The sequence below is a fragment of the Cheilinus undulatus genome, linkage group 21, assembly GCF_018320785.1.
Source record: "Cheilinus undulatus linkage group 21, ASM1832078v1, whole genome shotgun sequence".
Lineage (NCBI taxonomy): Eukaryota > Metazoa > Chordata > Actinopteri > Labriformes > Labridae > Cheilinus > Cheilinus undulatus.
The window spans coordinates 18,084,594-18,110,312 of record NC_054885.1 but is presented as its reverse complement, the minus strand read 5'-3'; the positions used below and the strand labels follow the sequence as shown (position 1 = coordinate 18,110,312).

General features: G+C 39.3%; 1 protein-coding gene across 2 annotated transcripts in view; it reads left to right on the top strand.

Moving 5' to 3' along the window:
• The window catches only part of gjc1 (gap junction protein gamma 1), a 63,347-nt gene extending 45,617 nt beyond the window's left edge, over positions 1 to 17,730 (top strand). The window contains exons 1-2 of one of the 2 annotated variants that reach the window (XM_041777919.1): positions 5,932 to 6,006; positions 16,216 to 17,730. In XM_041777919.1, the coding sequence (XP_041633853.1) occupies positions 16,270 to 17,730 (1,461 nt within the window). In that variant the 5' untranslated portion in view covers positions 5,932 to 6,006; positions 16,216 to 16,269. Of the gene's footprint in view, positions 1 to 5,931; positions 6,007 to 16,215 lie in introns of those variants that run through there. The other variant, XM_041777917.1, reaches the window with a different exon arrangement.
• The last annotated feature ends 7,989 nt before the right edge of the window (positions 17,731 to 25,719 follow it).

Here is a 25,719-nt window from a genome sequence, read left to right as displayed (position 1 = left end):
AAAATCCCATCAGTCCATGCCAAAGTTAGAGTGAACATTTTTGCAGCGTTTAAAAAACAAAAGTTGTTCTTAAGATATCGTACTCACAAGAATGAACCAGATGGACAGAGGGACGGACAATCTGAAAATGTCAGGCCTCTGTCCTCGACTATCAGGTACAGAAACAACACTGAAGTAACTTTATGCTGTACTGAGAAAAGTTTAAGCATTGGTCTTTTCCATTAGCAAGTCAACTTGCTTAAGCACACCATATAAGATCCTCCCTCTGCAGCTCATTACTTTGAGCCCCACTTAAAAAATACAAAACTATCCTTTCAACAAAGGCAGATGAGAAATATTTCTCTGATATTTAATCATCTATTTTGTTGTCCAAAACTTCTGAGAGCTGCCTAGCTGCAGACCGCAGATCTCAGATGCCCCCTCTTGCAGACCACTATGATGAGACACCGCATCTGTCTCAAAGAAAAGGATATAATTTGCTGACTTCATTCATTAACAAAGTCAGTAACTAAATGTTACTTCATAAGACAATGTAGCTACATTAGCTTTAGCTAATGCTAAGAAAGATAAAGCGAGCCTCCATCTAGGTTTAGCAAATGTAACATTAAGTTACTAAGCTTTGTTAGCTTTAGATTTAGCTACGTTCTCTATGTTAGCTACATAGCTACATTACCCTTGTAGCTTACATAGTTAACGTACTTTCATCAGCTTTAGGTTCAGCTACATAGCTATGTAATCTATATTGCTAACATGGCTTTGTTAGCTTTAGAATTAGCTATGCTATCTATGTTAGCTACATAGCTACATTACCTATGTAGCTTACATACTTTCATTAGCTTATGTGGCTCTGTAAGCTTTAGATTTAGCTATGTTAGTTACATTGCTGCTTAGCTACATTACCTACTAGGCAAACACTACTTTAGCCTTAGCCATGATAGCTGCGTTAGAGTGTTTTCATGCAGGACAAGCTTATTTTTTGTAAGCTGACTGTTTACTTGGTTGTATTATGTCTTTTGTAGTCATATTTTGCAGGTCAGTTTTTTGACTCTAACCTTTGGTGTCCCAATCCTTACTTTAACCCTTACTGAAAGTTAAACTCGATTCGATTATGAAAGTTTTAGCATGCATTTCTTTTGTGACAGAGACAACGTCTCACGGCAGTGGTCTGCAACGGGGGTGTCTGAGATCTGTGGTTTGCGGCCAGACTGTCTTGGAACATTTCTGAAGCTTTTAAATGCACAACCACAACTTATTTTGGAATTTCTCCAATCATAGTTGCTCCTCCATTTCTTATGCATATTGTATTGTTGATAAAGGTAACCATAATCAGCCTGTTTTAAAGTCTACCGTTTTCAGTACCCCTCACATCTAGCTTAAGGATAATTCCTGTGTATGAAACCAGGGATGTTAGGTTTCTCAAATGCTCTCCTGTTTGGTTTGTAACCTGGGCTGTGACCTGCCAAGCCCATCAGGTGGAACTTCATCCATCAACCATTTTCCAGCTGTAACCTAGGAGCGTGCTGTAGATACATTGCATTGCTTGCAGTTTGGTTTGTAATTGCTCTTTCGATAGGGGCGCCCAGATTTAGACTGTGGACCTCTTGATCTGCCGTTAAAACCTCCACCACTGAGCTTTACTCTCTTGTGTACATGACCAGCAGTGACAGTAACGGAGAGGTGTTCAACTTGATGTCAGCACAAAATGAAAGTCATAAATCATCTCTCCCTCCTGCACTGGCTGAGTCTGCAAAAATGACCTCGACTGTGGCATAAACAAGCTCACAAACTAGGGGAAAAGTGACTCACAAGGCGATCCCGTCTCTATTAATCATAAATTAAAAGTTTAAACGCAAAACTGAGCTTTGGACTTTTGACTTTGTCGTCAAACAGCCACAGAGAGAAAGGACGTAGCTTTGTAAATAGCTGCCATCATTGCTCCCTAAATGTGTTTGCTCACAGTTTATGTCTGATGCTTTTATTTCTGTGATAGTTTTGTATGATCATCATCTTAGACAGCAGCATTAGAATCATCACTAAAGGGAGTTCTTCGTAAAAATCCTCACATCAAAAGGAAAAAGGAATGTCAAATTATTCAAGGTTATTACCAAAAAAAAACTGCATCCCACTATTTAACCCTGTCACAAAAGCAAAGGCCAAATTGCGATGGTGGTACATTAAAGGGGAACACAGCCAACAGAAGCCGTGGACTTTGAGTGACATGATATGAATCTAAAGAGGATTTACACCCCTTGATTCTCAGCCCATGATCTGTGAAATTTGATTATAGCAACTGGTCGGCTCTGAAGACGCAGATAAGAAAAGAGGCTGAGATAGCATGCAGTCCTAATTTCAGCGAGTTGCACTGGCGCTTGGATTTGGACAGTATCAAATGGACATCTTTTATTGTTCTTGGTGCAGGACGATTATGACTCTATGTGAGAGCATTAGAGGAAGAGAGAAAGCAGAGTGATGGAGAGAAAAGGGCAGGCCGAAGCTGAAAGTGAGGAGGAGGATTATGGCTAAGTGTCCACATTTCTGCAAGAAGCTATATGGAGGACATAAGACAGGGTTTATGAAATCCTCTAATGGCTTTTCTAACAGCATTTTATACAGCTAGCAGTTACATTTTTTAGATGGCGATCTTCCCTTAGGGACCCAAATTTACAAGCATCCATAACAGTTAGCATGTTGGGCATCAATTATTCCTCATATTATGAAACACTGGACTCAGTGCCTTTTGTTCTGAATGCTTCACATCCTGCTCAGAGACCAATCACTCTTGATTGTGGGGAAAATTAACTTACCTTTGAACCTGCCTGCCCTCACCGACTCTGGGGGTATTTTTTTGTACAGGTCATTGCTTACTTTGGTTGTGGCTGTTAAACTGTCACTATTGACATGGGATGTTATCCCATGGGTGCTCGGGTGTTCTCCCTCCTGTAAGCTGTTTTTCCAAGCCGTCTCATGAACTTTCCCTTTATTTGGGGGCTTTTATGCTTTTACTGAGAGAAGAGGACAGAGGTTAGAATTGGAAACAGGGATGAGGAGGGAGGGGGGCGTACATGGGGTGCAACCTAACCACTATTCCATCTGCACCCCTACATATATAGAAAAATATTTGCAAGGAATCCTTGATAGATGTCAGCTTCATTATTCAAAATAGACAAATATCTAATATTTGTTTTTTTTTATTTTGTCAATCCAACCACATAGCCATCAAAGCCCAAACAACATTGCAGCCTTCAACAGACTATACCAGAACCAGACCCAGGTTTTGTGTGTGCAAGCCCCAGGTAATGACAATGTCAAAACTACCTACCCTACCACATGGCTCCTGTTGGCTCTCTAGAAGAACAAGTTATAAAACAGAAAAAAATGTATCTTGCGAAATGTCTTTCTTCTTGTTTTAATAAAAAGTTTTTTGAATTATGAATTTACTGACATGTCCCTCTTTGTTTCATGTGAAGTCAACTGTCTTATCTCTAATCTTGGAAATACTGATGTGTTCTGGGGTACCAGAATTTGAGAAAAGCTGGATTTTGTAACTGAACAGAAATCTGTTTGCATGCTTACATGAATAATTGCTTCAAAAACCAGGTTGCTTTAGTTTTTGTTTAAATGTAGCTTAGTTTGAGTTATACCTTTGTAGCAAGTCCCGTTAGAAATCTGTGGTGAAATTGACAAGCTGACAGATGGTTATATTATGATGCATTTAAGGTTGGCTCAGTAAATTAACCTTTTGGTGAATTTAAATACAGTTTCATGATGTGTTTATACATTACATCAAGAAAAGAAAAAAATCTGTTGTCATTTAATTGTATCATTCACGCAGTAAGATAGTAAAGAGCATTGATAAGTTTATCATTATCAAAACAATTACCAATCACATCACTACCAGGGGTGGAAATTAACTAATTACTATTACTCGAATTACTGTAATTGAGTCATTTTTTTGGGTACTTTTGGAGCACATTTTGAAATTATTACTTTTACTTCTATTTAGGTAAGCTTTATCCAGAGCAGCCATACTTTTACCTGAGTACAATTCCACAGAAGGAACTGGAAAATGTAGCTGCTGAGAGAAATGTCTTGCTTGACCCAAGTTAAAGAAGATGGATAGACAATATTCTTGTACTTTTTTCCATCTCTGTTGACTACTTCAGCACTTAGCAAGAAAATGATTCCACATCACATCCCAAAACAGCTGTTGGACACAGCAACTGCTGGAGTGTTGCTATCTTAAGGTTAACATTTCAGAGTTGAGTTTTACTCTCAAAGTTATTAGAGAGTTGATCCAACAGTGTTAGTTCAACTTTGTAAAGAGTTGATTGATATAAGCCCTGCCACTGTGGTTTCATATCTGGGTGTGTGTGGGTGGAGTTTCCAATCACACCCTTTGGCAGAGAGTTTAGACGTGTTTTACATATGTTTAAATATTGCCTGTTGTACAATGATCTCTGCTGGGATTCTTTGGCCAGGTTTCTAGTGGATAGTGTTTTTTTCTGTTAGACACATTTGCACCATGGGTGAAGTTATCCACTGAGTTAGACTTTCCACCCGTGACTTAAGGATGCATAAGTAAGCATTGCATTGCAGTTAAGTTCACTCTTCTTTTTCCTTGTCAGAAGAGGCCCACATATGCTCCATCATATTTTAAAATATTTAACACTTTAAAAGTGCAGCTTAACCGTATATAGTGTAAACCACTGTAGACATTTGAAGTGTTAAATTTAACTCTATTGTCATTTTTTTGTGTTTTTACTTGATTTTAAAGGTGTGGTTTTACTTGCACAACCTAGTTAGAGATCTATTCTCTTGTTGTTCTCTTGGAAAAATCATATTTCACAGTCCAGATCCTCTGTAGTACTTAAAGTAAACTTTTAATCAAACATTTTTAACTTACTTGATAGTTTGGTCCCCTGACTATACGCCATCCCTGTGTCCTCCTTCAGTAAGTTACTAGATGCGTTCAAATCTCCCATGGACCGTGCTTGACCTCACATGAATCGTGCCCCAGACCAGCTTTTTATGTACTGGGCACAGTGCCTGAGTCCAGTACACTTGTGTTCACTTCACACTGATCAAATGAGCCAGACTTTGGGGTCAAGTGTAGTCGGATCCAGGCCCAGTCTTTAACAGTGAGTGTACTGGAATTAAAGCCATTATTTTATTTTGAAGGAGGCTGCTAAAGAAATAGGAAAGATTAAGCTTTGTCCTTGTAGGAGTACCCTGCTCCTCTTTATGAGGACAGAGAATCGTCTCAGTGATGCTGCTATCAGTAGTTTATTTTCCACTAAAACACATCCGACGTTGGTTTATCCCATCCTAACTCACTCTCTCCCATACACGATCATTGTTTTATCTAAAGTTCTCAGGATCTCCTTAGATGAAAAATCTAAGGTGCACTTTTACAGTTTAGGTCTAAAGTCAGTTTTCTAATTCCCACTCCTCACCTCACCTGAAGGCCCGTCCTATCATACCTCTCCTCCCATCATATCACTGCCTGACAGTCCCTCACTCCCCCTCCCCTCTGCCCTTTGAGGGGGTATTAAACCACCACCACCTCCTCCTCATCCCCATCATAACCACACATCCAACCCCCACCCCCAACCATGACCCAGTTTGGAGGGGATAAGGGGGTAAGTGAGGACCATTGTGAGTACCACGGGGGAAAGAGGCAAGATGCTCTGCCTCCCTCATCCCTCTCTCTTTCAGGGAGCGCTCACACTTGGTTAAGCACACACACTGAGGCTCTTCTTGAGAGAGCGGCGGCGGGCGGAGACCTGGGTTTTTTGTTTGCAGTTTTTTTTTTTTTTTTGGTTGTTGTTGTTTGTCGGGATGCTTTTGTTGTTGTCGTTGGTTTCGGGTTGGGGCCGTTTGATGTCAGAGGAGGTTAAGGGGGATGTAAACGAAGCAGAGTGAGACGGGGGACAGAGACAGAGATGTGGGGCCTCAGGTTGAGGGACAAAGGACACAGCACCTGGCTTCTGGGAGAGAAGGAGTAGAGTGAGTATGCTGCTGTATCTCTTTGCTGTACTGCTTTTTTGTTGCTTGAAGTTTTTCCAATTTAAATCCCTTTTGAAGAACTTACTGTATATCTTTTACACAAACGGGGACATTTTTTATGTATTCTCTCCTGAATTAAAGTCACACGTGCACACAGAGGCTGCTCCTGCCTCAGAGATCTATTCTGTAACATATGGAACCAATCTACCATTGCCTTTATTCCCTTTGGACACTGTTAATGAAGGAGTTTTTCCCACGTACACATGGAAGGAAATGCTCCTTTATATCCAAACTCCCTTTTTGCAGAATGAAGAAGAATAGCTCATTCATTCATCTCGCTAAAGACTTCCTGCAGGCCAAAGTTTGATAATACAACATTATAATCAAGAGTGTCTCTGCAAAAACCTGCAGTCCATCTGCAGTCTATTACAAGCAAGTTTCATGCATGCTTGTTTGTGTGTGTAAATGCATGCACCATACAGTCTGCCGGAGATTAGTCTATGAAATGGAGTTTATCCACAGCTCTGATAACCTTCAGAGTCCATGAACTCAATGTAAAGTCACTGTCGGCGGGAGTTTTAATCACTTTAAGGACCCTTTGAACAAAGTTACGGCATAGAGTAAAAAATACAACCACAAAGTGTTGATAAGAAGTCCACTTTTAGCCATGCTTTTTTTGTGATTTGAATATCTCAGAGTGCCTAACAAAGGAGCTTATCCCGTCTTCAGTGAAGGATATGGGGAGCGACAATAAGAGAAACCCCCTGTGTTTCTTAAGTTGAGCGTTTGCCGGCGTTGCGCCGTTCTATCGGTCATCTCTGCAAATTCAGAGACAGTTATAAATTCACTGAGTGGTCAAAACAGACATAATTTAACCCACATATGACAATCCATGGGGTGATTATGGACAGATGTCTGTCTGAGAGAACAGATTATCTGCGCAGTATGTGCAGGACGAGGTGGAAATTGACCCTGGAGTGAGGACAGTCGGAGGGATGTCAACCTGAACTGAGTGCGCTCAAAGGTTTTCTTTCTTAGAAGCTTTATCCTGCTAAAGAAAGCTTTTTTGTTCTAGTTTAGCTGTGTTGTTAAATTAACTCAAATTAGACCCTATTATAGACATCAAAGTCATCCATGTGTCTAAAATAATCTCACAAGCTATTGACTTCCTATTTCCTATCAAACAAAAGACTTCATTGTAGCAAAATTTTCATCTTATCCCACTTAATCGTTAGCCACGTCCCTAATTTTCACAATAAAGGTCTTTCTTTTTATGTGATTAAGCCTAACAAAGACAGCATATTAAATCTCCGGCATTGTCTGCATCAAGGACAGCTCTATAGTTTGTCCATTTTTGTTATTTTAAAGACTGCCTTTGCTTATGGCATTGCTTAAGAAACTTTCTCCAGAGATAAGTCAGATACAGTGAAGTAAAAAATCCTTTCATAGTTATACACTGACATTCAAGTATGATAAAAGCAAAATATTGCTTCAATCATGATCATCTGTTTTTCTCTTAAAGAGAGCTGTGAGTGTTTAGAACAGTTAAAATGACTGTATGCAGAAAAAACAAAGTTCATTGAATAAAACAGAAAATAAATGTTCATTAACCCCTAAAAGTCCACAGGCTATTTTTACTGATTTCTAAATTATTTTCTTTTGACAATTTAAAACACTCAGAAAATGCTTACAACCGTCATGTTCTGTAACATTTTTTTTTTTTCAGCACAACCCTAACTTTATAAATTGGAAACTATTTTTTAAATTTAGCTTATTGTCTCAGATACAGGACCTCACAAAGTGAGGAATTCTAAAATATTGAAACAAGTGTTGTCAGTTCATTAAAAAATAATCTAATTAATAATACGCTTTATGATTAATTAATTAATTACAATTAATGGCATATATTAATGATTTTAGAAAGATTGCCTGACTGGTAGATTTAATAATAATAGAAATAAAACTTTAATAAAGACATGATTCCGAATGGCATCAAAACTTTATATTAGCTCTTAAAACAGGAGAGGTGGAGACTCAGGACAGAGGGTCAATCTAGAATGTTGGTAATTTGTAGAATACGGATTTTATCCATAAAACTATAGAACATTAAGAACATAGAAAATTTCTAATGTGTGTTCTCATTGAAGTTACAAAACTATTTTTGACAGCTGTGTAAGGACATCACAGTGTGATTAGTCAGCATACATTTTAATCACATTCTTCAACACTGTGATTGATTAATTAGAATTGATTTAAAAATGTGACAGCACTAAGCAAAATATGTTGAAGTTGTCTTTTCAAGAGTAAAAAAAATGTGAAAAAAATGTAATCCTACACATAAAGGTTTGACATAGATGAAATATATCAAGCTTAAAATTAATATTTTTCACAGAATATTAATGCACCTATTGGTGTTTTGTCCACGAAACAATACCTACTTTTAAATTAATTTTGGTAATGAACAAAAATATGGAATTCTCTGCATTCAAAGACTTATACAAAGATGTATAAGGAGCCAAAATCAAGCTAAATGCAAAAATACAATGACAGTCATATGCATTTTCTCAATTTTTAACTTTCCCACTGTACAATTTTTATGAACACAAGTAAAAGGAAAATCAAATTACATGGACTGATATTTTACATGATTGGTGATTTGTAGATAGTCAAAAAGGAGATTTATTTCATTTTAAAAAGGACATCATATGCCAAAGTTAAGAAGAAATTACCATTGCCCCTCCTGTATATTATGGAGCACTGCACCCCATGGGTAAAATTGATTTTTATAACAAATTCAAATGATCGTACACTGTAAAATAAAATGAGTTAAGCTTACTTAGAAAAAAATGTAGAAACTTGTTGCCTCAAAAATAATAAGTAAACTTAACCTGACTTTTGTGAGTTCAAACAACTTTCTGAGTGATAAAAACAAATGATAACTAAATTATTTTAAGTGTGATATACTACTTTTAAATTATTTTAAGTGTTCAAAACTGAGATTCAAATGTAAATTTGAGTTTGCCTCTCCTTTGAGTGAGATATACTTCTAATAGTGCACTGTAAAACCTGATAAGTTCATTGAACTCATATATAATAGTTAAACAATTAACCTAAAAAATTAACTTAAAAAGCAACCAAATGCAAAAATGGCTGTTAGTGACCCACTGAACCAGCGGATGATGTCCCATTAAGTTCACTTCACGTTAACATTGCCCCCTCATAGGCAGGATATCTAACTGAGTTAGTAACTTCACTTATGGTACAAAAAGGTTTGATGCCCAAAGGCATTCTGGGAAAAATATGCAGATTAAGGGATGATTGGCAAAAAAAAAAAAAAAAATTTGAGTACATTGACAAAAAAAATTGTTTGAGCACTGTTTACTTCAAACAAAAAATGAGTCATATCAACTAGAGCTTAAATAGCTGTTTTGGATGTAAATACAAGTTCTAAATAGTTTATTTGTTTAAAACAAGTAAACTTGAGCAAATTGAGTTTTTTAGGTTTTATAGTCAAGGAGTAGAAGTAACTTATTTATAATAAGTGTTTATAACAGCTTGCAAAAGCTGCGTTAGTTCAACTTTCTGAGTAAAATCGCTGTTTGTTTTACAGTGTACTGTATTTCCTTTTGAATTGATCTATAGACATCAAACAAAAACGGAAAGAAAGCTTCAAACTCACACGTTACACACAAAGTCACTGCAATGCAAAATGTGACATTTTTAATGCAATCATGTGACAAAAAAGTGCATGATGATGTCTGGCTGGTGTGATCATGTCCTCCTAAAGTTTAAGCTCAAATAAAGGAAACTCAATTTAAATGTTAATTAAACTGGAAATGTAATAAAAACTACAAAAGTTATGTCTTAAAGCACCCTACTTAGAGGTGATATCACTGTGCTGTTTGACTGTCATCACTGAGTTATTAAGGGCTGTATATAAAAAAATTGATTAATTATTTGGATGCTTTGTGCCGTAATAAAGTCAGGAATAATCAGTTTAAATGAGCAACAGCAGGGAAATCATTCAGGTTGATAAAATTTGCAGCAGAATCCCATAAAGTAGTACTGGACTGAGCAAAGATGAAGTATTTGACACATGAAAGTTTTTAAACATTCAGCATAAAGTGAAAATTTTGCTATAAAACTATTCATTTCCTTAAAAACCCAGAGTCAGATTCGACTGATAATTGAATACAGAAAAAGAGGAAGAATAAGTGAAGTGTTTACTAGAGCTTGTTCTGACGATTGAACTCTGCAGGGGGGAGAGAGCAGCCGCGCTGAGAGCTGACGGATAGAGAGCGGCTGCAGCATCCGTATGGGGGTTTGCTGTGCGAGGATAGCACAGAAGCAGAAGCAAATCAGCATTTAAAATAACAAAGACATACTTAGGGTCATCTAATACGATCTGTGTTTGCTTTAACTCCACAATCCATACATTAATATGCAGTTAAATCTATGGTGCTTTGGTACATTTAGTTTGCCTTTAAATGTACATGCTGATTTGCTTTGCTTGATTAAAGTTCATCCAGAGGCTGATAAATCCATTATCCTAACATATATTCATTAGAGCTTTTCTAAACATTTACATTATGCTCATTATCCAAAATGCCCTTGGCCTGTGGTAATTGGTTTTAAAGAGGCTGTGTGTGTGTGCCTTTGTGTGTGCAGAGATGAGATCTTTTGGGTCCTCCCAGTGCTGGTATATTTTTCTGCCTGTATGTACTTTGCCTTACCCTGCAGGCGTACCCTGCACGTTTCCATAATTACGTGCAAGTGATCATGTGGAGGATTGTGTTGTAAAGTTAGCCATAATGACTCTGATTGTACTTACATGTTTTCATTCATTTAGAAATTGCTCTGTTCACCCTAGAAAAGATGCTAACTTTAAAACCACATACTGATGTTTCTGTTTAAATTTGTACCTTTTCAAAATAATTTTCATTCCTCCTACTCTATTGTTATTATGCAATGACAATACATGCACAATTTCAAAGAAAACCTTTGAATATTGAATTTTTAACATCCATAGACATTTATATTAATTTCTACAATAATGCATTTAAAATCAATATTTTAAAATGTTGATTTGACCATATTTTCATATTTTGTACATTTATTAGGTAGCCCTTACTTTTCTACTGTAGAACTGGCCCTTCTTACATGCATGACGCTGCATGAAATCACTAAAAATCAGAGATAACCAAAATTTCACGCAAGGGACGAACATTAGCATTAATTTATAAATTCATCTTTACATTTTTATGTGTAAATCTAACACACTGTGCTCACAGCAAAGTCAAGGAAACAAAGAAATGCTAAAACTTGTAAAAAAATTACAACAAAAGTCTCATCTCCATGGCAACTTATGCAATCTGACTACGTGTTTGAATGCACCCCTTGTTCTTTAAAGAAATGACATTTACATTACCTAAAAAAGTATCGATTTCATCCTTTTATTGATATTATAAATCAATCAGGATCAATACAGTTGGGCTTTTTTTTTTAACAAAAAAAAAAGTTAAGATGTGCAAACCTGATCGAGACCTATCCACACAGACTCAGTGATGTGATGCAGCTCAAGATGCATCTACTGGCTTAAAGCAGGTGAATATGCAGACACTTGTTTTGATTTAATTGACATTCATTTGTAGAAAACTGTTTTCACTTTGACATGAAGGAGTTTTTTTATTTTATAAGCCAAATTACATTGACCATCAATAAAAGGGTAAAACATCCAAGTGGGTGAAAACTTTTTATAGGCACTATTACCTTTCCAAAGTTAATATGACTTTAATTAGTGGTTAAAAAGCCTTACTGGGTCCACCTAGTTATGCACCTTTACTTTTTGCTGCACATAAGTCTCCAAATGCAGACACTTGTCTTGATGATGCGTGCACATTTCTATACATCTCTGGTCACAGTGATAATTATTACGCATATGCAGAGGTCTTCTGCAAGAGTTTGGGTCCGTCCCATGGTGGGCTGACTCCCCTGGTGTTCCTCCTGAGCCCGGGGGGGTCCTCCAGCTGGAGTGCTGCGTCCAAATAATGAGTCACTACTGTGAATAAGGAGCACCTCAGCTAACCCCCATGCTGCGCTCCTCATATTCATGGTCTGCTTGTTTGCAGGGACTTAGTGGCTCTATTCCATGTGCTTTATCATGCTGTTGCACGTGTGACCGTCTGTCTGTCTGTCTTTCTGAGAATCTGTCTTTGGGTATGTGTGCATCCACAGGGATAAAAGCCAGTGACTGAAGGGGGAACCCTCCAGTGACGCTAACTCTAATCATGACTCTCTGTTTGAATCAATGCATGAGGTTGTGATGAGGAGAGATCACCCCTTAGGAGCTGATCTTGCAGACCTTTGATCCTGCACTGTTCTGGTAGTGCTCTAAGCATTGCCAAAGGCTCAGACATCAGAGAGCCTGATGACCCATGATTTCAAAGTAATGACCTTTTTTAGCTGGTGGCCACAGAGCTATTGATCCTGAAAAGTAAATCTAAATCTAAAACCTAATCTGGTTATTTAATCTGATATTTTTGTGCACCATATCATTTCGACCTCTTTATAGTTCATCCTTGGTAACAGACAGTAACAAAAAGCCTGCGTGCCGTATGTCTGTGCACTGCTATTTGTAAGGGTGACTCACCTCAGTAACATAACAAACACAGTCAGCTTCCTACCCCTAACTGCCCCACTAGCTCCTGCAGACATAAATTGGATGAGAAAGCAAGAATGCCAGGTTATATGTGGCTGAGGTGGGCGGAGCTTTAAGCCCATGCAGCTGTGTGTCCAAGAGGAGAGTGACAGTTCCTAAAAAAGGATTCAACATAATAATGAGACGCTATGTTTTGTCTGAATTGAGAGATTGCAAGTTCTTGCAGTGTAGTTATTTGGGTTTACAGACATACATCTTAGTATTGTCGGCATAAGATTAATACAATACCAACAAAAAAGACTGATTATTTCTCCCAGGGTGAGCATATAAAGAAAAAGAAAACCAGGACTGAGTACTGACCCCTGAGGCATCCTATGTATAGAAGGAGCAGATAGGGATATATAATTTCCATAAACTGTCCATATGATGACTGATTCCTACCAACAAAAGTCTTTTACTGAGATATCAAAATTAGAGTAACTCAACAAACAGTATACGGACAAAGGTATTTAGCTTTACCATTACACCAACAGGACCTGTAATGATATTATATTCAAATACATCTACTTTAATATGGAGTTGGTCTCGCTTCTGCAGCTTTAACAGCCTCCACTCATCTTGGAAGGCTTTCCACAAGATTTTGAAGGTTTTCTGTTTCCATTCATTTTGTTGAGCATTTCAGGCACTGATGTTGAACAAGAAGACCTGCCGTGCAATCTCTGTTCCAGTCATTGTCTTGCTGGAAATTAAATCTTCTCCCAAGCAATAGCTCTCTTGCACACAGAATAAAGATTTTCTTATATTCTGATGTATTCATTTCACCCTCTACAAGCCTTCCAGGGCCACTGTACAATCCACTGTATAACCACTGTACATAAATTAAAGGAGAGTGGTGCCATACAATATTTTTATATGGATTGCTAAATTCATACAACTATACCCTCATATTTTAATACTAAGTACTGGATTAAAAATATAAATAAAACTGATAATTAAGGTAGAAAAAACACACTGTAGTTTGTTCTATTAAACAAAGCTGCTCAGCCTTTGCAGTCAGCTGTTTGTCTGTGAGTGAATCTGGATATTATTATCAAAAGGACAACTCTCCTGCACGGTTAGTGTTACGTAAAAATATGCACTGATGTAATGCAAGAAAAGTCAGACAGAGCTCGACCATGGAAGGACACTGCTATGACTCTGTTTGCTTGTGGCAACCTCTCTGGTCATTTGCTGCTTACTCATACATGTCGGTCACAGACGCTCACAATTTGCACTATCACGAGGACTACTCTGCTTCAACTGATGGTAGGATATTACACAGTTCAGGCCTCTTACTGTAGGTATGTAATGCACACAGAAGATTCCTGGCATCCACCGCCTGTGTTTCAAGCATGCCCTTATATGGTCAGAGTGATCAATGTGACACATGTTTAATGGCAAGTCTGCTTCAAAATATTCCCACCCTCTCAGCTCCTACTGGAGACACAAAGCAGAGGGCTGGGAGCTCCTAGCCACCTCCTCTGGCTGCATTTTTCCCTCTCCCAGCTCCGGCTAAGCTCTCAACCTGCTTGGTAAGGTTATCGTCATTGGAAGCCCTTTAAACCCAAGCTAGCATTCATGGTTGGATTTTCCCCTCAGTCTAGCTCAAAATAAGCCTTGCACTTGCGCAGCTTCGTAAAGTGGGAAAAGTTCCGTGGAGGTGTCACACTCATCCCCCAAAGCCGCCCTGAGGGACAGAAGTGTTTGGGTTCAGCTTCACTGCCTGAGATAATGTGGGTCTGCTGTGTGACGCCCCGCTCCAATGGCGTGTGCCCAGCCACCTGCTGATTCTGCTGGTTTTGATGGACTGCCTGGAGCCTAGACCTAACCTAGATCGGGCAATGTGTTCTTCTTCTAAATTGTGCTCAAGTGCAAACACACACAGATATATAAACACGGCACAGCACAATGCCATTTACCTCCCAACCAGAACAAACCAGTCAAGTTAATACAATCCTGAAAACTGCACCTCTCACAGAAGGCTCACTAAGAGGATTTATTTCTTCAAAAAGAGATAGGCTGTTAAATAAAGTGTGTGTGTGCGCATTTGATGATAGCAAATTCCCCATTTGGATTATTTCGCCTCCTTCTCAGTGCTGCTTGATGGTATTTTTTAATACCAATATCCTCTTTCCACTCTGTTTGGTCTTCTAATTCCATAAAAAGCCCAAACTTGACAGTCACCTCACTTAGGCACTCAGCTCTAAATTCTGCTTTTTTTGTATTTGTGCTTCAAGAAGCAACAGCTTACTTTAGGGGTATACTGACTGAGCTCGGAGAGGAACACTTACTATAATTAAGGCAATTATTTTGTCAACCCATTTCACATTTTGTTGCTGAACTAAGGGGAGTAACACATTTTCTGCAGCCATACGGGAAATGTCTGCATGAATCCTACCGCTTGCTTTGATTACATTTTCAAATTAGCACTGATACAGGTCTCAGTGCTGCTTCTTCAAAGCAAGAAGGTCCCTGGCTCAAATCCAGCTGGGGTCTTAATTGCCTCTAGGTGAGAGTGCAAGCATGAATGTTTGCATGTCTGAAAATGTCAGCCCTTTGATTGAGTGACAACTCATCCAGGGCATGCCTCACCTTTCAGATGACACCTAGGATTGGCTGCAGCTCTCCGTGACCCCAAATAAGAAAAGCAGCAGGGGCAAATCCAAAAGGGGGAAAATATCCAGGATTCAGCCAAAACTGATAGTATCCAGGAGCTAAATTTTGACCCTATTAGACACTGGTGGACTCAGAGGGGGGCAGGGGGGATGATTGTCCCCTTGTTGACCTAATAATTGAGAAAAGTGCCCTCTCTAATGCCATAATAGATAAATATGAGTGCACACTAAGAGAAAAAAACTGACCATGTGCCACTAAGCATTCTCTATGTAGACACATTTTCACAAAAGGCCTTGTTTTGTGTCCTTTATGTCTAAAAAAATCTGACAAAGTGCCTCTTAAGTACTCTGCATGTGGACAGAATTTGACAAAGTGCCCTCTTTAGTGCCCTCTAATTTGACAAAAATGATCTAAGTCACCTAATGAGGGACAAAATCCCTTTTGAGTGTCCTTCAGTGGGTCAAAAATTGACGAAGTGCCTCTGAAGTGCCCTCTGAGTGGTCGAAATTTGACAAAGTACCGCTTAAGTGCCATCTAAGTCTAAAGATTTGACAGAGAATTGTGGCCTTTTATATAGACAAGATTTAAAATAGAATCTCTGAAGTGTCTTCTGAGCAGACAAAATTTGACAGAGTACCTCAGAAGTGCCCTCTTAAATGGACAAAATTTGACAAAATGTCTCTGAAATCTCCTCTGACAGGACAAAATTTGGCAAAGTGCCATCTTAGGTGAATTTTTCTAACCTAAAAGATTCAGGCCTTTTGAGAAAACACTCATAGCTTACACTCTGTAAGCTAACCCTTGGCTCTTCTGATGAGAACCAGTATTGATAGTGGCTGGATTGATTGATTAATCATCATTCTTTTCTTTTCTCCCTCTTCTTTTCCTTTCTCCAGAGTCTGTGAGCAGGTGAGAGAGGGACACTGTCTGCCCCACTGTCCAGCGACACCATGAGCTGGAGCTTCCTCACGCGGCTGCTGGAGGAGATCCACAACCACTCCACCTTCGTGGGGAAGCTGTGGCTCACCGTGCTCATCGTCTTCCGCATCGTTCTCACCGCTGTCGGGGGAGAGTCCATCTACTACGACGAACAGAGCAAGTTTGTCTGCAACTCGGGCCAACCAGGCTGTGAAAACGTCTGCTACGACGCCTTTGCCCCTCTATCCCACGTCCGCTTCTGGGTCTTCCAGATTATCTTGGTGGCGATGCCTTCTCTCATGTACATGGGCTATGCTGTCCAAAAGATTGCACGATTAGATGAAGCCAAAGGAGGAGCTGGTGCTGCTGCGGTTAGAACAGCAGGAGGAGGGGGCTACACACATAGGAAGCCTCGGAAAATCTGCTTTGGGGCTCGGCAGCACCGGGGTATCGAGGAGACAGAGGAGGATCAGGAGGATGATCCGATGATCTATGAGGTGCCAGAGATCGAGCCCCCCAAAAGGCCACGGGATCCTCTGCAACCCACACCCAGACCTAAAATCCGGCATGATGGGCGCAGACGTATCCAAGATGAGGGTCTGATGAGGGTGTATGTCTTGCAGCTGGTGACTCGTACAGTGCTAGAAGCTGGCTTCCTTGCAGGCCAGTATTTGCTGTATGGATTCCGTGTGAAGCCTGTGTTTGTGTGCTCTGGGAAACCCTGTCCCCACAGTGTTGACTGCTTTGTGTCACGGCCTACAGAGAAGACCATCTTCCTGCGCATCATGTATGGAGTCACTGTCCTTTGCCTCACGTTAAATGTTTGGGAGATGCTCCATTTAGGGATCGGTTCCATCTGTGACATTCTGCGCCGTCGGCGCTGTCCACCACAGGAGGATGAGTACCAGCTGGGCTTGCTGGGCACCAATAGTGGTGCCGAGGGCTCAGTAGGGGGGGCAGGACAAGAGGCAGGCTCTGAAGGAGGGGTGGGTGGAGATGGAGCTGCTGATTACGTGGGCTACCCTTTCTCATGGAACACCCCATCAGCTCCACCTGGCTACAACATTGTAGTAAAGCCGGAGCAGATGCCCTACACGGACCTTAGCAATGCTAAGATGGCGTGCAAGCAGAACCGGGCAAACATTGCCCAAGAGGAACAGCAACAATTTGGTAGCAATGAGGATAATTTCCCCACTGGAGGGGAGGCCCGTGTGGCTTTGAACAAAGACATGATCCAGCAAGCTCATGACCAGCTGGAGGCGGCCATCCAGGCCTACAGTCAGCAGCACCGAGCAGAGGAACAGCTCGGGGACAACCAAGACGACAAGCCTCAAAGTAACATCATCCAGGCCCAGCCTCAGCCACAGCCTCAGCCTCAGAAAGAGCGCAAGCATAGATTCAAACACGGGAAAGGAGGGAGCAGTGGAGGAGGCAGCAGCAGCAACAGCAGCAGCAGCAAATCAGGAGAGGGGAAGCCCTCTGTATGGATTTAATCACGGAAACAAAAACATTTATTAAAAAACATGTAGATATCACAATGGATGATGAGTTGCAATCTCTCTTGGATATTTGACCACAAAAGTGCCTTAGTGAATCCTGCAAGCTGGAGAAGATATGTTAGTGTGTTAAGTTGTGTAAAAAATAAGTGATGTTGCAGCTGACAATTTGTGTTGTCTGGGCTATCACTGTCTAACTTGAAACATCTACTCAAACTTTGCTAGGCGACAGTCTGTCCGTTTACATGTCTCGTTCTCCTCGAGCAAATTAATGACCCCTGTTGTCCTCTCGTTGGTCTTCTCTTTGGGATGTGACCTCTGGAAAAATTACTGAATGATAATGAGTTTTATTGCAAATCAGATTGAGCTCAGATTTGGCTTTGCTCATTAGCCACTCTTCTGCAAAAAATGGTTTCCATTATTACATTGGCATCCTAATTCATGGACTTCAAAGTAGAAAGATGAAATGCATTATAGATCAGCAGCAAAGGGATATCTTGCCATCAGTATTCCCTAGCAAGCTAAAGATACAGCCTTGTATGGAGTCATAGCATAAATACACTAACATGAAACATAAGTCAGCGCCTAAAGCAATGACTTTATAATGAAGGGATAATGTAATTGTCCTTAAGGCTAAGTCCTGTCATGGTCTGTCTGTTTCCTCTTTGGTGTCAGTCACAGTGTCTTGTTACTGTGAATTTGCATTTGAACAGTGTGTTTGTAAATGTTTACTGTGCTTTTTATAAGTAATCTACAAAAAGATTATGATCAAAATGCATAAAGCAGGTTGCTTTTTATCCAGCCTGCACCTTAAATGTCCTGAAAACTTTTTTTTTGCAAGGTGTATTAGCAAATGAGTTTTTATCCCTTATTTCAACCTCTCAGTTTCTCTTTCTGACTCTTCATGGCTGTTGACCATGGCGGCTCAGCACCCCGCTTGTGTCCCATCTTCCCTTGTAGTTGACTGCCCTCTGGTGGTATCTGCTACAAGACTTCCTCTTTCTGGGAGTAGATGCTGGTTGCTACCTGTTAACAGCAACACTCCAACCAGCTGTAGTGTTACTTTTCTACTCACAGGCCTTGTGCGGGTTAAGTCTTCCCAGCATTACACCTACAGTGTCAAATGCACAAGGCTGCAATATCAAGGGGAAAGGTTCAAAGCCATTTCTACAATAAATTGAGACCAAACACTGTTTGTGTGATGTAAGTGTCAGTGCCAAGATTTTACGCAAGGCTGCAGTGAAGCCTGCTCATTTGTAGCTTTGGAATACTGTGGCCATGCTACTCCAATTATGGAAAAAATGCCTACAAGAGACCAACCCTTTTATAAAAGCCACCTTTTTGTATTTAAATGTGTGTGTTGCTTTTTTGAATTGACTTTAAAGTGTCAAACTCAAAAAATGAGTTAATTTTTATGTTATGCAAGTGTTTTATATGAAAACACTCATTTTTTAAATATGTTTTTGTAAAATATAGAACAGAAAACAAGGTCTTTTTTTAAAAACGACTTATCTGTATGGATATTTATTGTTAGTGTGTTTTAAAATGCCTTCCAATTGTAAAAAATGTGAAATATGATATAGTATATTTTTATAATATGTCGGCTACAGTGACTTAAATTGAAAAAAAGCCAGACTTCTCCTTGTATGTTGCAATATCAGTATTTAATGTATGTACCGACTCTTTGGGCTGTGTTTGAATAAACAGTGGTACTCCTTTTCCAACTTTGTTGCTCAACAGCTGTGTGTGGAGAAAAACTGGCTAAAGGGATCAAAGACAGGAAGTGCCATATTTTCCTAACCATTCTCAGCTTTTCACCACAGTGACTCTAGTCTTCATTCCTAAATCCACCAGCTGAATTTATGATGAAGGCTGGCAGTATTTCTTCTTGATTTAAAAAAGGCTTGCCGGGAAAGCTGCATCTTTGTCTTCAATCAAAGGGGCTACTTTCCACTAACAACATGTTATGATGTGCCATGTTCTTAATCATGTACATATGGAGCTTCTGCAGAGGCATTATCGAGCGATAGCTACTCTGATCAGCAGCATACAAGCATATCTAACAAAATGGCCATTGATAACCTATTATCTTTCACAAAACCTCATGTCTGCATTCAGCAAAGTGGTGAAAACCAAATGTTATGTTATCTGTAGCATTCTGAAGACAAAAGGAGAGACAGTTAATGCAATTTTAGCAAGCAATTTACTTCCTAACTAATAATATGATGGTTATATTCTAGCCAACATTAGTTAGGAATTCATTTTAACTCTCAGATCTACTTTGAGATGGCTAATCCTTCCTTTGCTAATGTTATGTTAGCTAACAGTATGGTAGCTTATGTAACCTTATGTTAGCTAAAGTAACCCTAAATATGATACGTTAGCTAGTGGTAAATTTTCACTATCAGTTTTCTTTCCAGACGGTTAAAGTTACCTAAGTTACCTTTAAAAGTAACTCATTACAGTACTGGTTCACATACTAAGAAAGGAAATCTTTACATGACTGTGTGTTAAGGCTTATTTATGCTCCCTATGTAAATAGATTTGACAGAAAGCTCTGTCCTTATTCATTTACATTTCAAACGTGGAGCATAAATGAGCTTCCAGAGTATTTCTGCATTACTAAAAATAGAAAACCCTTTAACTTCTCATTCCATGTGTTACAAAAACGTTAAATTTCTGTCTTTGAATGTTTCAATTCTATTGTCATCCCATAGTCTTGTTTAAATCTGTAGCTCTGTGGCCTAATAACAGAGTTGATAACCTTTACAGCTCTTTGATATCCCAACAATATGACAACAAACTGGGCAGACGCATACAGTATTCCATACAGGCTATGTGTAATACGGTATACCTCAACCACGTAATGTTAACAATAGATGAACATTTGAAGTTTCATATCACCATAATGATGCCCTTTTGTCTAAAAACTCACATTCATGGCTATGTTTCCATGGTGTAATGCTATCATGCAGCTACATGCTAACAGGTAGGAGAGAAACAGAAACGCAGCCAACTAAACATTAGCTTAGGTAACTTTAACAGTCTAATAGAAAAGTGATAGTCAAAATTAATTCACATCATAACTAGTATAACATTAGCTAACAATATTATGTTATCTTAACAGGGATTGTCTTTTTGCAGCAAAAGACAAAGGAAGACAGGGCTTTTTTTGTCATTGCTTTTGAGCAAAAAGCAACTATTGACAGATTAATGTACTCAATGTACAACAGGTTACTTGATAGGGGTCTGGCTGCTGAACGAACATCTCTGATGGCTATTTTCTGTTCATGTGAGACACCGTCTCACAGTGTCATCATTTGCCGGTATAACGTACCTCCACTTTTAGATTTTTTTTTTTTTTATAATTCCACTCTATTCATAAACAAAACTTGGTAGTTACATTCATGAAATTGCAAACATAACAGACTGAGCAAAACTTTGAAAAGAAAACAGAGAAAAGTGTCTGAGGTCTAATCCAGGATTAAATTATGTATAGACCCATTTTAGTGGTAGTTACACAAATGGTGGCTTGCTTTCGTTTTTTTAAGCTTCAGCTAAAGCTAACATAGCTACACTATCTACATGATCTATGTTGCTACATAAGTCAGTGTAGCTAAGTTAGCATTGGCATTGTGAGCTTTAGCAAACATAGTTAAGTAGCTAAAGAAGCTTATTTTGCTGTTTTGTGAGCTGAGCTTTAGCTGCTTTAGCTCTGTAGCTTACATAGATAATGGAGCTATGTAAGCTACATTTTCTGCGTAAGAATGTTTCATGAAGGAAAAACTTTTTCCTGTAAGTAGACTGTATACTCTGCTTTATTAAACAGTTTTACAGGTCACGTTTTCCACTTTTAACTTGTTGTATCCCAACCTTTATCTTAACCCTTACCCTAACCCTGAACAGAAGTTTTATCCAATTCTATTTCAAAAGTTTTTGTGAGTATTTCTGTTCTGACATACAGCATCTCCCATGATGATCTTTGAGAGGGGCCATCAGAGATGTACGGTCTGCAGCCAGACTGTCTTGGAGTACTTTGAAATGTGTTATCCCCTCACAGTTGGCTACTAATATGTTAGCTAGCTAACGTTTTGCTAAAATTATATTCACTTTTAAATGTCTTATGAGCACTGTAATTAGGGAGAGAGGAAGTTGTGTTACAAAATTCTCTGTCTCTTTTCATAACATAGAATTCAATAGTTAAACGTTGAACCGGCATCTCAGGATAAGCCTACTGGGAAGACAAACTGCAACATTTAACATGGCTAAAGATAATGCTAGCCCACCACAAGCAGCTTCCATAATATAAACATAAAGACACATACAAGTTTTTCTGATTGGTTTGCTCATCTTTTGGCTCTGCTGCTGTTCATCGAGCTAGAACAAGAAGTCATATACTTCGAAAAGTTTTTCAATCAGCAGCTCTGTTAGTAGTAAGCCACAGGTGACCTGCTGAGAGTTGCTGTGTCAGTGTAAGTTTTTCTAGTTAAGAATGAAAGAGGCAGAAATAATAAGAGGTTTTAATGGATAATGCACATCTGCTTCACAGTAAAAGTCAGCTGAGGCCACTAGAGGGCAACTTCCTGTCAAAGGAGAGCGCACTAAATAGACTAAGGAAGGGGGCGTTTTGAGGTCATGCCACATGGGGACACACAAAGACCCCATCTGCTCATACTATCATAACTGGCAGCTTGGCCTTACGTCTCCAAAACTCTTCTGGGCTATGTTGCTCAGACTTGTCTCTTTGAGGTTAAAGTAAGGAATTTGGGCAGCTATCCAGGTCAGAAGAATTACCCTGTGGCATGGTTATGTATTTGTGTGGGCCAGTTCTTTTTTTTCTTTTTTTTTTTGTAATTGAATGGCTTGGAACAACTGTGTGTGACGAGGGTGTACTCACTGAGGACTACTGCGATTGGGGATTATTCTTTGCTGCATATTGTTGCATTTTTGTGAAAGCCTGTGTCTCCATAATGTCACAAGGGCTTAATAAAGCAAATAAAAAAGGATCAAACTGAGGGTGAAAAGTTTCCTCTGGTTTGCGCTGTGTACATACTTCACAAGAGAACTATTTTCTTTTGACTCTAAAGAAGTGTGTGCAGGAATTCAGTTTTGTATTGGCGTAGTATGCAAGAAAACATTTTTATAAAACCAGACAAATTTAAGATGTTTTATTTGGCAACAACTCTCCACCTGAGAGAGGAGACACTCTGGAACTAAAAGCCCTTCTACCTGCCAAATAAAGCAAAGGACTGTGGAAGAACTCTTTGTGGGTCTGTTTATCAGGGATACCACAATGTCCACCTTCAACGTCCGCCTGTCTTTGTTCAACATCTGTGTTCAGAAGAAAGACTGTAAGCAAAGCCCTGTTGTTTCCCTTTGTTTCTTGTAGTTTCCTGTGTGGGATTTGCCGATAAGACCAGTGATATTACCAGTACTGACTCTGATTCATACATGCATCTGTGTGTTTGTGTGTTTTTCTATGCCTTTTGTAAAATGTACAACTCTTTCAGTGCCATTCTGGTATCCCCTGGCGAAGATTTGTTTCATATTCTTTGATGAATACAGTTGATTTGCATGTGAAAAGACCTATTTTCCTACAAAAAAATAAATCAGAAATGCACAAAGAATGAGGCCTCAGCTTCTTTTGTGTGGGCTCTGCACAAAAAAGAAAGAAGACAGCAGGAAATGAAAGACTTCCCACTCTTGAAAAGTTGAGTATTGTCCTTCTCTTGTTGTCAGGATGAGATTAGTGTTTGATTTTGATTGGTGGAGATCGAGGGGTTCTCTGCAGTCCTATCAGGAGAATTACAGTCAACGGGCTGATGCTGTGTCACAGGAAAACCGACGAGATGCCACCTCAGCTCACATCAGCCGCGTCACATTGTTTGGCAGTTCATTGAGTGAGTTGAACTTCGGCTCGTGACGAGGGAACAAACGAGTCTGTGAGGCGTTAATGCATGACAAGCTTAACGTAAGTGCCAGTTAGACTCTAAATTTCATTGTCCTTGATAAAACAATCACTTGTTCATAGTGAAATACAGAAATATAGAAATCTCAGTGCCTGCAAGGAGTGAGACTTCTTTTTGTTTTTTCTCCTCTCTATGTCTGTTGTCATTAGCGTGTTCACAGCCTAACTGCCTGGAGAATAAACATCAAAAAATGGAAATGAAGAGTATGTTTTTGTGATTCCCTGAAATAAAACACTCTCCCTGGAGAGACTAGCCAGTGGGGATGAGCGGAGAGCTACAGCTGGATGTTCAACGGGGTCACTGCTGACATGACTGGAATCCTCTGAGCAACATCAGGGATAGCAACTTGTGGCAGCAGGCTATTTCTCTATAAAAGGAAACAATTCATAATTTTAATGGCCTAATTAGCCGGATGAACTCACTATACACAGACGTAATTGAAGTGACAGTTTACACATGCAACTATTAGGGTTTAGGGATGGGACAATGGGTGGAATAAACACTGGGACTTTTGAGGTTATTTTGGTTCTCTGTTTGCATGACTGGTCCATATCCTACAGTGATGACCTTGAGCTTGACATGCAGATAGATGAAAAAAAAAATTACATTAAAACCTCCTTGATGTTAATGTGAAAACAGATTTCTACAAAATTATGTCAATTTAACAAAAATATGTAACGTAAAATAAATGATTGCATAAATATTCACAGCACTGAGTCTGTGTGGATAGGTCTCAAACAGGCTTGCACACTTGACACTGCAATTTTACTCCATTATTCTTTCCAAAACTGCTCAATCTCTGTCAGGTTGCATGGGGATCTGGCATGAATAACTCTTTTCATGTCGAGGTCTGAGCTTTGACTCGGCCACTACAGAACATTCACCTTGTTGTCTGAAAAATTTCTGTGTAACTTTCACTGTATGCTTCAGGTCATTGTCTTGCTGGAAAATAAATCGCCTAAGCCGTAGTTCTCTTGCAGACCGAGAAAGATTGTCTCCAAGGATTTTTAGAAGCATCCCCACAGCATGATGCTGCCCCCATTGTGATTCACAGTGGCAATGGTGTGTTTGTGGTCATGTGCAGTGGTAGGCGTCTGTCTGATGGCCAAAAGCACCATTGTGGTCTCATCAGACCAGAGAAGTTTCCCCTACTTGACCATGAAGTCTCCCAAATGCCTTTTGGTGAACTCGGATCGAGTTTTAGTGATGCAGAGTCTCTCCCATCTCAGCTGCTGAAGCTTGTAACTCCTTCAGAGTAGTCATAAGTGTCTTGGTGGCCTCTCTCACTAGTCGCCTTCTTGCACCATCACTCAGATTGTGAGGACGGCCTGATCTAGGCAGATTTTTGACATGTGCCATATTCCTTCCATTTCTTAATGATAATTTGACTAAACTCCAGGGGATGATCAGTGCCTTTGATTTTCTTGTGTCCTTCTCCTTACTATTACTTTCAATAACCTTATCTCTGAGTTTCTCAGAGTGTTCTGTTGTCTTCATGGTGTAATGGTAGCCAGGAATACTGATTAACCAGTGAGTGCACCTTCTAGACACAGGTGTCTGAATATTTTGCAATCACTTGTTTTACATTAAATTTGTAGAAATCTGCTTTCACTTTGACATTAAAAAGGTTCTTTGTAAAGAACTTTTGTCAAAAAGCCATACAATATTGACTATGATTGATCTATAAAATCAATAAAGGGTTAAAACATCCAAGGTAGTGAATATCTTTTATAGGCACTGCAATTTACATCAGATCAAAAATCCCTATGAAAAGAATTAGAAAGACGGCACTTTAAAGGGTTTACCTTAATAAATCAGTGATGTTTTCAATCCATGAGATGAACACAGAGTACAAACTAAGAAGAAATACTGCATTCTAGGAACAGATCTTGGCGGGTTTTGTGCACTTAAAGGCTCAAGGACTCTAAATCATGCAAGCTGGGATGTCCGGGAAAAAAGCTTTTCTACTTGGAAGACAAATAAATTCCTCTCCAGCTACAAAAATAACAAAAAGATC